General features: G+C 43.1%; 1 protein-coding gene across 1 annotated transcript in view; it reads left to right on the top strand.

Annotated features, from left to right (window-relative positions):
• LOC106589743 (lutropin-choriogonadotropic hormone receptor) overlaps positions 1–13,373 on the top strand; it is a 48,823-nt gene extending 35,450 nt beyond the window's left edge. Inside the window, exons 9-13 of the mRNA XM_082970528.1 lie at positions 1,490–1,678; positions 5,860–6,084; positions 6,415–6,526; positions 9,427–9,684; positions 12,753–13,373. Of these exons, the coding sequence (XP_082826654.1) occupies positions 1,490–1,678; positions 5,860–6,084; positions 6,415–6,526; positions 9,427–9,684; positions 12,753–13,316 (1,348 nt within the window). The 3' untranslated portion in view covers positions 13,317–13,373. The remainder of the gene's footprint in view (positions 1–1,489; positions 1,679–5,859; positions 6,085–6,414; positions 6,527–9,426; positions 9,685–12,752) is intronic.
• Positions 13,374–13,710: the final 337 nt, after the last annotated feature.

Genomic DNA, 13,710 nt, shown 5'->3' with positions numbered 1-13,710 from the left:
TTGGTTAGAGCCTGCAAGTAAGCATTTCACTGTAAGGTCTACACCGGTTATATTTGGCACATGTGACAAATAAACTTTGATTTGATTTGAATGATAACAAAGGGAACACAGCTGATGGATGGCGCTGGGGAAATGTAACCACTCAAACTCCTGAACAGATCAGCTTTAATATTGCAGTTTCATGAGCTGAAATAAATGATCCCCGAATATTTTCCATATGCATAAAAAACTTTTCTACACAAATTTCTTCTTTGACAAGATAATCCATCCACCTGACAGGTGTGGCATAACAAGAAGCTGATTCAACAGCATGATCATTACACAGGTGCACCTTGTGCTGGGGTCAATAAAAGGCCACTAAAATGTGCAGTTTTGGCACACAACACAATGCCACAGATGTCTCAAGTTGAGGGAGTGTGCAATTGGCATACTGACTGCAGGAATGTCCGTCAGAGCTGTTGCCAGAGAATTGAATGTTAATTTCTCTACCATAAGCCGCCTCTAACATCGTTTGGCAGTACGTCCAACCGGCCTCACAACCGCAGACCACGTGTAACCACGCCAGCCCAGGACCTCCACATCCTGCTTCTTCACCTGTGGGGATCGTCTGAGATCAGCCATCCGGACAGCTGATGAAACTATGGGTTTGCAGAACCAAAGAATTTCTGCACAAATGGTCAGAAACCACATCAGGGAAGCTCATCTGCATGCTCATCATTCTCACCAGGATCTTGACCTGACTGCAGTTCTGCGTCGTAACCGACTTCAGTGGGCAAATGCTCACTGTGACCAATAGATGCATATCTGTATTCCCAGTCATGTGAAATTCATAGGTTGGGGCCTAATGAATTTATTTCAATTGACCGATTTTCCTCTATGAACTGTAACTCTGAAATTGTTGCATGTTGCGTTTATATTTTTGTTCAGTGTATATACACAATTTGGCGGCCAGGTCTCCTTCTGTATTTGTTAGATTGTAATGGTATGTTGTCTAGTCTTGTTGTATTGTTTGTTTGCATCCTGCTTGACATTGTAAAAAACAAAAGAGTGTAAAAGTTTGTTAAGGTGAAAGTTTAGGGTTAGGTCTCGGGGGTAGGTAGCCCGAGCGGCTAAGGAGTTGTGCCTGTAGCCTTAAGGTCGCCTTCTGGATTCCCGGGCTAGGTGCTGGGAAAAAAAGGGAGAAATTGATCTGGCAACTGGAGAGCTGCTGGGTTCATATCCTAATAATAATCCCCTACCATTGGGCTCTTGAGCAAGGCCTTTAACCACACAACATGCTCTCCATCCAGGGGTGCTGCACTGCAGCTTTACCCTGTGCTACTCTCAACTGTGTGATGTGTGGGAGGGGTTGAGAAATGAAGAGAGCAGAAGATCATTTTCCATTGTTCACTGTAACTATGGACAATAAAGTTACATTGTAACAGGTAGGAAAAAATGTGTCAACATTTGACTTAGGTGTTTCCTGTATCTTGTTGTGTGTGTTGCCCAGTGACGTCTCCTCCACAGCTCTCGACACACTCCCCCGTCGAGGCTTGGAACATTTAAAGGTCCTGATTGCCCGTTCTACCCCCTACCTGAAGACTCTACCTCCTCTAGAAAGCCTCCTAGAGCTGGAGGTGGCAGAGGTCACTTACCCCAGCCACTGCTGTGCCTTCCACACCTGGCGACGCAAAGACAAGTAGGTATACATCCATAAATATTTCAAAAACTAAAAGCATTGTATTTGGGACAAATCATTCACTAAACCCTAAACCTCAACTAAATATTGTAATAAATAATGTGAAAATGGGGTGACCAAACTGCTTGGAGTGTAAACTGTCATGGTCAAAACATGTTGATACACCAGTAGCTAAGATGGGGAGAAGTCTGTCCATAATAAAGCTTTTTTAACAACACCATCAACAAGGCAGGTCCTACAGGCCATAGTTTTGTCGCACCTGCACTACTGTTCAGTCGTGTGGTCAGGTGCCACACAGAGAGACCTCGAAAAATTACAATTGGTTCAGAACTGGGGAGCACGGCTGGCCCTTAAATGTACACGGAGAGCTAGCATTAATAATACACATGTAAATCTCTCATGGCTCAAAGTGCAGGATGGATTGAGTTCATCACTACCAGTTATTGTAAGAAGTGTTGACATGCTGAATGCACCAAGGTGTCTGTCTAAACTACTAGCACACAGCTCAGACACTCATGCATACCCCACAAGACATGCCACCAAGGGTCTCTTCACAATCCCCAAGTCAAGAACAGACTATGGGAGGTGCACAGTACTACATAGAGCCATGGTTACATGGAACTCTCTTCCACATCAGGTAACTGATGCAAGCAGTAGAATCAGATAAATAAAAAAAAACACCTTATGGAACACACATACACATGATAAGACATGCACGTACACATGGATGTTGTATTGTAATTACAGTGAAGTCGGAAGTTTACATACACCTAAGCCAAATACATTTAAACAATTCCTGACATTTAATCCTAGTAAACATTCCCTGTCTTAGGTCAGTTAGGATCACCACTCTATTTTAAGAATGTGAAATGTCAGAATAATAGTAGAAAGAATGATTTATTTCAGCTTTTATTTCTTTCGTCACATCCCCAGTGGGTCAGAAGTTTACATACACTCAATTAGTATTTGGTAGCATTGCCTTTAAATTGTTTAACTTGGGTAAAACGTTTTGGGTAGCCTTCCATAAGCTTCCCACAATAAATTGGGTGAATTTTGGCCTATTCCTCCTGACAGAGCTGGTGTAACTGAATCAGGTTTGTAGGCCTCCTTGCTCACACACGCTTTTTCAGTTCTGCCAACACATTTTCTATAGGATTGAGGTCAGGGCTTTGTGATGGCCACTCCAATATCTTGACTTTGTTGTCCTTAAGCCATTTTGACACAACTTCGGAAGTATGCTTGGGGTCATTGTCCATTTTGAAGACCCATTTGCGACCAAGCTTTAACTTCCTGACTGATGTCTTGAGATGTTGCTTCAATATATCCACATAATTGTACTTCCTCATGATGCAATCTATTTTGTGAAGTGCACCTGTCCCTCTTGCAGCAAAGCACCCCCACAACATAATGCTGCCACCCCTGTGCTTCACGGTTGGGACGGTGTTCTTCGGCTTGCAAGCCTCCCCCTTTTTCCTCCAAACATAACGATGGTCATTGTGGCCAAACAGTTCCATTTTTGTTTCATCAGACCAGAGGACATTTCTCCAAAAAGTACAATCTTTGTCCCCATGTGCAGTTGCAAACCATAGTCTGGCTTTTTAATGGCGGTTTTGGAGCAATGGCTTCTTCCTTGCTGAGCGGCCTTTCAGGTTATGTCGATATTGGACTCGTTTTACTGTGGATATAGATACTTTGTACCCGTTTCCTCCAGCATCTTCACAAGGTCCTTTGCTGTTGTTTTGGAATTGATTTGCACTTTTCGCACCAAAGTACAGTGAGGGAAAAAAGTATTTGATCCCCTGCTGATTTTGTATGTTTGCCCACTGACAAAGAAATTATCAGTCTATCATTTTAATGGTAGGTTTATTTGAACAGTGAGAGACAGAATAACAACAAAAAAATCCAGAAAAACGCATGTCAAAAATGTTATAAATGTATTTGCATTTGGTGGAACAAGCTCGCTCACGATGCCAGGACAGCTTCTATAGCCATGACATAATTTTCTGGAATTTTCCAAGTTGTTTAAAGGCACAGTCAAATATTTTAGTAAACTTCTGACCCACTGGAATTGTGATACAGTGAATGATAAGTGAAATAATCTGTCTGTAAACAATTGTTGGAAAAAGTACCTGTGTCATGCACAACGTAGATGTCCTAACCGACTTGCCAAAACTATAGTTTGTTAACAAGGAATTTGTGGAGTGGTTGAAAAATGAGTTTTAATGACTCCAACCTAAGTGTATGTAAACTTCCGATTTCAACTGTATGTGGTAGTGGCCTGAGGGAACACACTAAATGTATTGGGTAAAGTGTTAGGAAATGTAATGTCATGTAATATTTGAAATTGTATATAACAGCCTTAACCTTTTTAGGATAGGGGGCAGTATTTTCACAGCCGGATAAAAAACGAACCGATTTAATCTGGTTATTACTCCTGCCCAGAAACTCGAATATGCATATAATTATTTGATTTGGATAGAAAATACCCTAAAGTTTCTAAAACTGTTCGAATGGTGTCTGTGAGTATAACAGAACTCATATGGCAGGCCAAAACCTGAGAAGATTCTATATGGGAAGTGCCCTGTCTGACCATTTCTTGGCCTTCTGTAGCCACTTTATCGAAAATAGAGGATCTCTGCTGTAACGTGACATTTTCTAAGGCTCCCATAGGCTCTCAGAAGGCGCCAAAACGTTGAATGATGACTCTGCAGTCCCTCGGCAAAAAACAGTAGGGGTTTTGGAAAGTGGTCGTTCTGAGAACAATGACACTGGCGTGCGCGTGCATGTGAAGACTCCATTTTCTATTTTCAGTGTTTGAACGAAAACAAGGTCTCCTGGTTGGAATATTATCGCTATTTTACGAGAAAAATCGCATAAAAATTTATTTTAAACAGCGTTTGACATGCTTCGAAGTACGGTAATGGAATATTTTGAATTTTTTTGTCACGATACGCACCGGCGCGTCACCCTTCGGATAGTGTCTTGAAAGCAAGAACAAAACGCAGCTATTTGGATATAACTATGGATTATTTGGAACCAAAACAACATTAGGTGTAGAAGTAGAAGTCCTGGGAGTGCATTCTGACGAAGAACAGCAAAGGTAATCCAATTTCTTTTATAGTAAATCTGAGTTTGGTGAGTGCCAAACTTGGTGGGTGTCAAAATAGCTAGCCATGATGGCCGGGCTATCTACTCAGAATATTGCAAAATGTGCTTTCACCGAAAAGCTATTTTAAAATCGGACACCTCGATTGCACAAAGGAGTTCTGTATATATAATTATTAAAATAATTGTTATGTTTTTTGTGAACGTTTATTGTGAGTAATTTAGTAAAGTCACCGGAAGTTTTCGGTGGGTATGCTAGTTCTGAACGTCACATGCTAATGTAAAAAGCTGGTTTTTTATATAAATATTAACTTGATTGAACAAAACATGCATGTATTGTATAACATAATGTCCTAGGAGTGTCATCTGATGAAGATCACCAAAGGTTAGTGCTGCATTTAGCTGTGGTTTTGGTTTTTGTGACATTATATGCTAGCTTGAAAAATGGGTGTGTGATTATTTCTGGCTGGGTACTCTCCAGACATAATCTAATGTTTTGCTTTCGTTGTAAAGCCTTTTTGAAATTGGACAATGTGGTTAGATAAAGGAGAGTTTTGTCTTTAAAATGGTGTAAAATAGTCATATGTTTGAAAAATTGACGTTTTTGGATTTTTGAGGTGTTTGTAATTCGCGCCACGCTCTATCATTGGATATTGGCGAGGTGTTCCGCTAGCGGAACATCTAGATGTAAGAGGTTTTAATGTTGCTGGACCCCAGGAAGAGTAGCTGCTGCCGTGGCAGTAGCTAATGTGGATCCTTAATAAATACAAATACACATAGGTGCTCATCACACGTACACACAAAGGTTGACACTCAAGGGTCTCCTCTAACCTTTTCTCTTTATCCATCCAAAGGGAAAAAGTTGTCCATGCACTCTCTCCGAACCTCAGAAGGCTGTGCGATGACGATGATGAAATCATGTAAGACAATATTTCCACTATGTATCAGGGGAAAGTTCTGTTATCAGGCTTTCGAAAATGTTTTTCCCTTGATTGCCCATTTTCTTTTTGGGGGGGCGGTTTCTACCTCTACACCTTACGTTGATCAAATCCATGTTGTCTTCCCCTTTTCTACAGGGACCACTCAGCAGACAATGTGACAGACCTGTACGACATCAACCTCCAATACCCAGACCTGCAGCTGAGCCTGTGTCCTGGACCTTTCCAGTGCACCCCGGAGTCCGACGCCTTCAACCCCTGTGAGGACTTGCTGGGGTACTCCTTCCTCCGCTCAGTCACCTGGCTCATCACTGTGTTTGCTGTGGCTGGGAACATGGCCGTGCTGGTCATACTGATCATCAGGTAAAGGGAGAGAAAAGAGATTTAGGATTAACTACAGTGGTCAATGTCATATACCTGCATGTCTCTGGACAAGTGTGCGGATAATGTCAACCATCTTTGTCAGGGATAGATTCCAAACCAATTGAATTGGAATGAATGGATAGTAATCTATGTCATTCTATAGGAAAGAGTGTGCTCAACTCTTATCCTCTTGCGTAAACTGACAATGTGTGGTCTACTAAGAAATGTTGCTTGAATAAGAAAAATATAATTAAAACAATGCTTTAATTGCAACTTATATTCAAGTAATTGATTATCTATTTTTAAATTTTTGATCATTCTGCTCACCAGCCACCAGAAGCTCAATGTCTCTCGGTTCCTGATATGTAACCTGGCATTCGCAGACCTCTGCATGGGGGTCTACCTCCTCCTCATTGCAGCCACGGACTACCACTCACGCAAGGTACGTAGCCCAAAGGCTTAGAGAGGTATATCAGAAGGTCACTTTTTCAAGTCTCAAGTTGGGCTATGAAAAGGTGGGGACTGGACTGGCTTCTGTAGGGCTGTTCTTCTCAGTTCAGTACATTACTACCAACCACCTACCATTGAACCCTTGAGCAAGGCACGACTTAACCCCTAAACTTCTCCAGGGGGGCTACACTGCGGCTGACCCTGTAATGCTTGCTTTCCAATGTTTATATTTCTGTAATGACCCTTTCCTATTTGGACACTAAAGTTGTATTGTATTTCATTGTAGGAGTTCCAGTCCATATCCAATAATAAAGTTGTATTTTATTGTAGCAGTTCTAGTCCATATCCAATAATAAAGTTGTATTTTAGTGTAGGAGTTCTAGTCCATAGCCAAAGATAAACCTGGGTACCCCTACCCCGGTCAACAGCCCTGCACCCCCCACAGCAACTTGCCCAAGCCTCCCCCATTTCTCCTTCACCCAAATCCAGATGGCCGATGTTCTGAAAGAGCTGCAAAATCGGGACCCCTTCAAATCAGCCGGGCTAGACAATCTGGACCCTCTCTTTCTAAAATGATCCGCCGTAATTGTTGCAACCCCTATTACAAGCCTGTTCAACCTCTCTTTCGTATCGTCTGAGATCCCCAAAGATTGGAAAGCTGCCACGGTCATCCCCCTCTTCAAAGGGGGAGACACTCTAGACCCAAACTGTTACAGACCTATATCCATCCTACCCTGCTTTTCTAAGGTCTTTGAAAGCCAAGTTAACAAACAGATCACCGACCATTTTTAATCCCACCATACCTTCTCCGCTATGCAATCTGGTTTCCGAGCTGGTCATGGGTGCACCTCAGCCACGCTCAAGGTCCTAAATGATATCATAACCGCCATCAATAAGAAACAATACTGTGCAGCTGTATTCACCGACCTGGCCAAGGCTTTCGACTCTGTCAATCACCACATTCTTGTCAGGCAGACTCAACAGCCTTGGTCTCTCAAATGACTGCTTCGCCTGGTTCACCAACTACTTCTCAGACAGAGTTCAGTGTGTCAAATCGGAGGGCCTGTTGTCCGGACCTCTGGCAGTCTCTATGGGGGTGCCACAGGGTTCAATTCTCGGGCCGACTCTTTTCTCTGTATACATCAATGATGTCACTCTTGCTGCTGGTGATTCTCTGATCCACCTCTACGCAGACGACACCATTCTGTATACTTTTGGCCCTTCTTTGGACACAGTGTTAACTAACGTCCAGATGAGCTTCAATGCCATACAACTCTCCTTCCGTGGCCTCCAACTGCTCTTAAATGCAAGTTAAACTAAATGCATGCTCTTCAACCGATCGCTGCCCGCACCTGCCCGCCCGTCCAGCATCACTACTCTGGATGGTTCTGACTTAGAATATGTGGACAACTACAAATACCTAGGTGTCTGGTTAGATTGTAAACTCTCCTTCCAGACTCACATTAAGCATCTCCAATCCAAAATTAAATCTAGAATCTGCTTCCTATTTTGCAACATGAGTGAAGCCTCCTTCACTCATGCTGCCAAACATACCCTCGTAAAACTGACTATCCTACCAATCCTTGACTTCGGCGATGTCATTTACAAAATAGCCTCCAACACTCTACTCAGCAAATTGGATGCAGTCTATCACAGTGCCATCCGTTTTGTCACCAAAGCCCCATACACTACCCACCACTGCGACCTGTATGCTCTCATTGGCTAGCCCTCGCTTCATATTCGTCGCCAAACCCACTGGCTCCAGGACATCTATAAGCCTTTGCTAGGTAAAGCTCCACCTTATCTCAGCTCACTGGTCACCATAGCAGCACCCACCCGTAGCACGTGCTCCAGCAGGTATATTTCACTGGTCACCCCCAAAGCCAATTCCTCCTTTGGCCGCCTTTCCTTCCAGTTCTCTGCTGCCAATGACTGGAACGAATTGCAAAAATCACTGAAGCTGGAGACTCATATCTCCCTCTCTAACTTTAAGCACCAGCTGTCAGAGCAGCTCACAGATCACTGCACCTGTATATAGCCCATCTGTAAATAGCCCATCCAACTACCTCATCCCCATACTGTTATTTTTTGTTGTTGTTGCTCCTTTGCACCCCAGTATCTCTACTTGCACGTTCATCTTCTGCACATCTATCACTCCAGTGTTTAATTGCTAAATTGTAATTATTTCACCACTGTGGCCTATTTATTGCCTTACCTCCCTTATCTTACCTCATTTGCACACACTGTATAGACTTTTCTATTGTGTTATTGACTGCATGTTTGTTTATTCCACGTGTAACTCTGTGTTGTTTGTGTCGCACTGCTTTGCTTTATCTTGGCCAGGTCGCAGTTGTAAATGAGAACTTGTTCTCAACTGGCCTACCTGGTTAAATAAAGGTGAACTAAAATAAAAAATAAAAAAGTTGTATTTTATTGTAGGAGTTCTAGTCCATATCCAATAATAAAGTCATATTGTATTTATATTGTAGGAATTCTAGTCCATATCCAATAAAGGTGTATTTATATTGTAGGAGTTCTAGTCCATATACAATAATAAAGTTGTATTGTATTGTAGGAGTTCTAGTCCATATCCAATAATAAAGTTGTATTGTATTTCTATTGTATGAGTTCCAGTCCATATCCAATAATAAAGTTGTATTTATATTGTAGGAGTTGTAGTCCATATACAATAATAAAGTTGTATTGCATTGTAGGAGTTCTAGTCCATATCCAATAATAAAGTTGTATTGTATTTATATTGTATGAGTTCTAGTCCATATCCAATAATAAAGTTGTATTGTATGAGTTCTATTCCATATCCAATAATAAAGTTGTATTTTATTGTAGGAGTTCTAGTCCATATCCAATAATAAAGCTGTATTTGTATTGTAGGAATACTACAACCACGCCACATTCTGGCAGACGGGTGCGGGCTGTGGCGTGGCAGGGTTCCTGACGGTGTTCGCCAGCGAGCTGTCGGTCTACACGTTGACCATGATAACGTTAGAGCGGTGGCACACCATCACCAACGCCATGCACAAGAACAAGAGGCTGCGGCTGAGGCATGTGGTAGCCATGATGGCTGGGGGGTGGGGCTTCTCCCTATTGGCCGCTCTGCTTCCTGTCCTCGGGGTCAGCAGCTACACTAAGGTCAGCAGAATTTGAAAATATACATTGAACAAAAATATAAACGCAACATGTAAAGTGTTGGTCCCATGTTTCATGAGCTGAAATAAAAGATCCCATACATTTTCCATATGCACAAGAAGCTTATTTCTCTCAAAATGTGTGCACAAATCTGTTTACATCACTGTTAGTTCGCATTTCTCCTTTGCCAAGATAATCCATCCACCTGACAAGTGTAGCATATCAAGAAGCTGATTTAACAGCACGATCATTACACACTTTGTGCTGGGGACAATAAAAGGCCACTCAAAACTGTGCAGTTTTGTCATACAACACAATGTCACAGATGTCTCAAGTTTTGAGGGAGCATGCAATTGGCATGCTGACTGCAGGAATATCCACCAGAGCTGTTTCCAGAGAATTTTATGTTAATTTCTCTACCATAAGCCGCCTCCATTTTCTCTACCACTTCCAACCGGGCTCACAACGTATTCCATCGTGTGGGCCAGAAGTTTGCTGTTAGCAGTGGGGTTATGGTATGGGCAGGCATAAGCTACGGACAACAAACACAATTGTGTTTTGTCAATGGCAATTTGAATGCACAAGATACTGTGATGAGATCCTGAGGCCCATTGACCTGCCATTACCTCATGTTTCAGCATGATAATGCATGGCCCAATGTCGCAAGGATCTTTACATATAACTTCGAATCTGAAAATGGCCTAGTTTTTCCATGGCCTGCATACTCACCAGACCAGTCACCCATTGAGCATGTTTGGGATGCTCTCGATCAACGACTACGACAGCGTGTTCCAGTTCCGCCAATATCCAGCAATTTTGCACAGCCATTGAAGAGGAGTGGGACAACATTCCACAGGCCACAATCAACAGCCTGATCACCTCTATGCAAAGGACATGTGTCGCGCTGCATGAGGCAAATGGTGGTCACACCAGATACTGAATGTTTTTCTGATCCACACCCCTAACTTTTTTTATGAGGTATCTGTGACCAACAGATGCATATTTGTATTCCCAGTCATGTGGAATCCATAGATTAGGGAGAATTGAATTAATTTCAACTAACTGATTTCCTTATATGAACTGCAACTCAGTAAAATCTTTGAAATTGTTGCATGTTGCGTTTATTTTTTAAATATTATGTTGGGTTTATGTTCATTGTGTGTGTATATATATATATACATGCTCAAAAAAATAAAGGGAACACTTAAACAACACAATGTAACTCCAAGTCAATCACACTTCTGTGAAATCAAACTGTCCACTTAGGAAGCAACACTGATTGACAATAAATTTCACATGCTGTTGTGCAAATGGAATAGACAACAGGTGGAAATTATAGGCCATTAGCAAGACACCCCCAATAAAGGAGTGGTTCTGCAGGTGGGGACCACAGACCACTTCTCAGTTCCTATGCTTCCTGGCTGATGTTTTGGTCACTTTTGAATGCTGGCGGTGCTTTCACTCTAGTGGTAGCATGAGACGGAGTCTATAACCCACACAACTGGCTCAGGTAGTGCAGCTCATCCAGGATGGCACATCAATGCGAGCTGTGGCAAGAAGGTTTGCTGTATCTGTCAGCGTAGTGTCCAGAGCATGGAGGCGCTACCAGGAGACAGGCCAGTACATCAGGAGACGTGGAGGAGGCCGTAGGAGGGCAACAACCCAGCAGCAGGACCGCTACCTCCGCCTTTGTGCAAGGAGGAGCAGGAGAAGCACTGCCAGAGCCCTGCAAAATGACCTCCAGCAGGCCACAAATGTGCATGTGTCTGCTCAAACGGTCAGAAACAGACTCCATGAGGGTGGTATGAGGGCCCGACGTCCACAGGTGGGGGTTGTGCTTACAGCCCAACACCGTGCAGGACGTTTGGCATTTGCCAGAGAACACCAAGATTGGCAAATTCGCCACTGGCACCCTGTGCTCTTCACAGATGAAAGCAGGTTCACACTGAGCACGTGACAGACGTGACAGAGTCTGGAGACGCCGTGGAGAACGTTCTGCTGCCTGCAACATCCTCCAGCATGACCGGTTTGGCGGTGGGTCAGTCATGGTGTGGGGTGGCATTTCTTTGGGGGGCCGCACAGCCCTCCATGTGCTCGCCAGAGGTAGCCTGACTGCCATTAGGTACCGAGATGAGATCCTCAGACCCCTTGTGAGACCATATGCTGGTGCGGTTGGCCCTGGGTTCCTCCTAATGCAAGACAATGCTAGACCTCATGTGGCTGGAGTGTGTCAGCAGTTCCTGCAAGAGGAAGGCATTGATGCTATGGACTGGCCCGCCCGTTCCCCAGACCTGAATCCAATTGAGCACATCTGGGACATCATGTCTCGCTCCATCCACCAACGCCACGTTGCACCACAGACTGTCCAGGAGTTGGCGGATGCTTTAGTCCAGGTCTGGGAGGAGATCCCTCAGGAGACCATCCGCCACCTCATCAGGAGCATGCCCAGGCGTTGTAGGGAGGTCATACAGGCACGTGGAGGCCACACACACTACTGAGCCTCATTTTGACTTGTTTTAAGGACATTACATCAAAGTTGGATCAGCCTGTAGTGTGGTTTTCCACTTTAATTTTGAGTGTGACTCCAAATCCAGACCTCCATGGGTTGATAAATTGGATTTCCATTGATTATTTTTGTGTGATTTTGTTGTCAGCACATTCAACTATGTAAAGAAAAAAGTATTTAATAAGATTATTTATTTCATTCAGATCTAGGATGTGTTGTTTAAGTGTTCCCTTTATTTTTTTGAGCAGTATATATATATAAAACACACATATATATATATGTGTGTTTCCAAGTCACAGATTAAGCCTAGTCCTATACTATAAAGCACTTTCAATCTCCATTGAACATGCTTTTTAGACCAGGACAAGGCTTAATCTGTGAGGCTTTTTGTAAACCTGGGCCCGTATTCAAACATTCACTTTACACAGAACATGTGTTATACTGTAGTAGATGAACATTCACAGCCTTTTTATTTCTGCAGTAAAATAACTTCATGACAATTGCTGATGTAAAACGGGCTTTATACATTTACTTGATTGACTTTCTTTGATATTTTATCCTCCAGGTGTCAATCTGCCTGCCCATGGACATCGAGTCCCTAGCCTCCCAGGTGTATGTTGTAGCCCTCCTCCTCCTCAACGTCACTGCCTTTTTCATCATCTGCTACTGCTACGTACGCATCTACCTGTCCATCCACAACCCCGACCTAGCAATCCGCCACGGTGACTCCAAGATTGCCAAGCGCATGGCCATCCTAATCTTCACCAACTTCATCTGCATGGCACCCATCTCCTTCTTTGGCATCTCGGCGGCTCTCCGCATGCCCCTCATCACCGTCTCCCATTCCAAGATCCTGCTCGTCCTTTTCTACCCAATCAACTCCCTCTGTAACCCCTTCCTCTACACCATCTTTACTCGATCGTTTCGGAAGGATATACGTTTGTTGTTGAGTCGCTGTAGTTTTTGCCATGCCAGAGCGGAGTTCTACAGGGCACAGAACCTGGAAGCACACACTATACCGCCTAAGGGTAGTACTACGTCCCCCAGAAAACATCACTCTTTCAGGTTCTACACCTACAACATCAAGATGCAAGGATGCTTTCTCTGCAAGGGAGGCGGAGCAACATGACTAGTCTCAGTAAATCAGAACTGTGGGTAAAATCACATTTTACCCACAGGGTTGAATGACAACGAAAACGATTGTGTGTAAAAAATAAATATACAGAACCAGTCAAAAGTTTGGACAAACCTACTCATTCAAAGGTTTTTCTTTATTTTTTCTATTTTCTACATTGTATAATAATAGTGAAGACATCAAAACATTGAAATAACACTTATGGAATCACGTAGTAACCAAAAAAGTGTTAAACAAATCAAAAAAGATGTTTGATTCTTCAAAGTAGCCACTCTTGGCATTCTCTCAACCAGCTTCATGAGGTAGTCACCTGGAATGATTTTCCAACAGTCTTGAAGGAGTTCCCACATATGCTGAGCACTTGTTGGCTACTTTTCCATTTGCGGTC

Source organism: Salmo salar, chromosome 28 (assembly GCF_965601325.2).
Source record: "Salmo salar chromosome 28, fSalSal1, whole genome shotgun sequence".
Lineage (NCBI taxonomy): Eukaryota > Metazoa > Chordata > Actinopteri > Salmoniformes > Salmonidae > Salmo > Salmo salar.
Note: the sequence above shows the minus strand (reverse complement) of the source record. Positions and strands in the feature narration are given on the sequence as shown.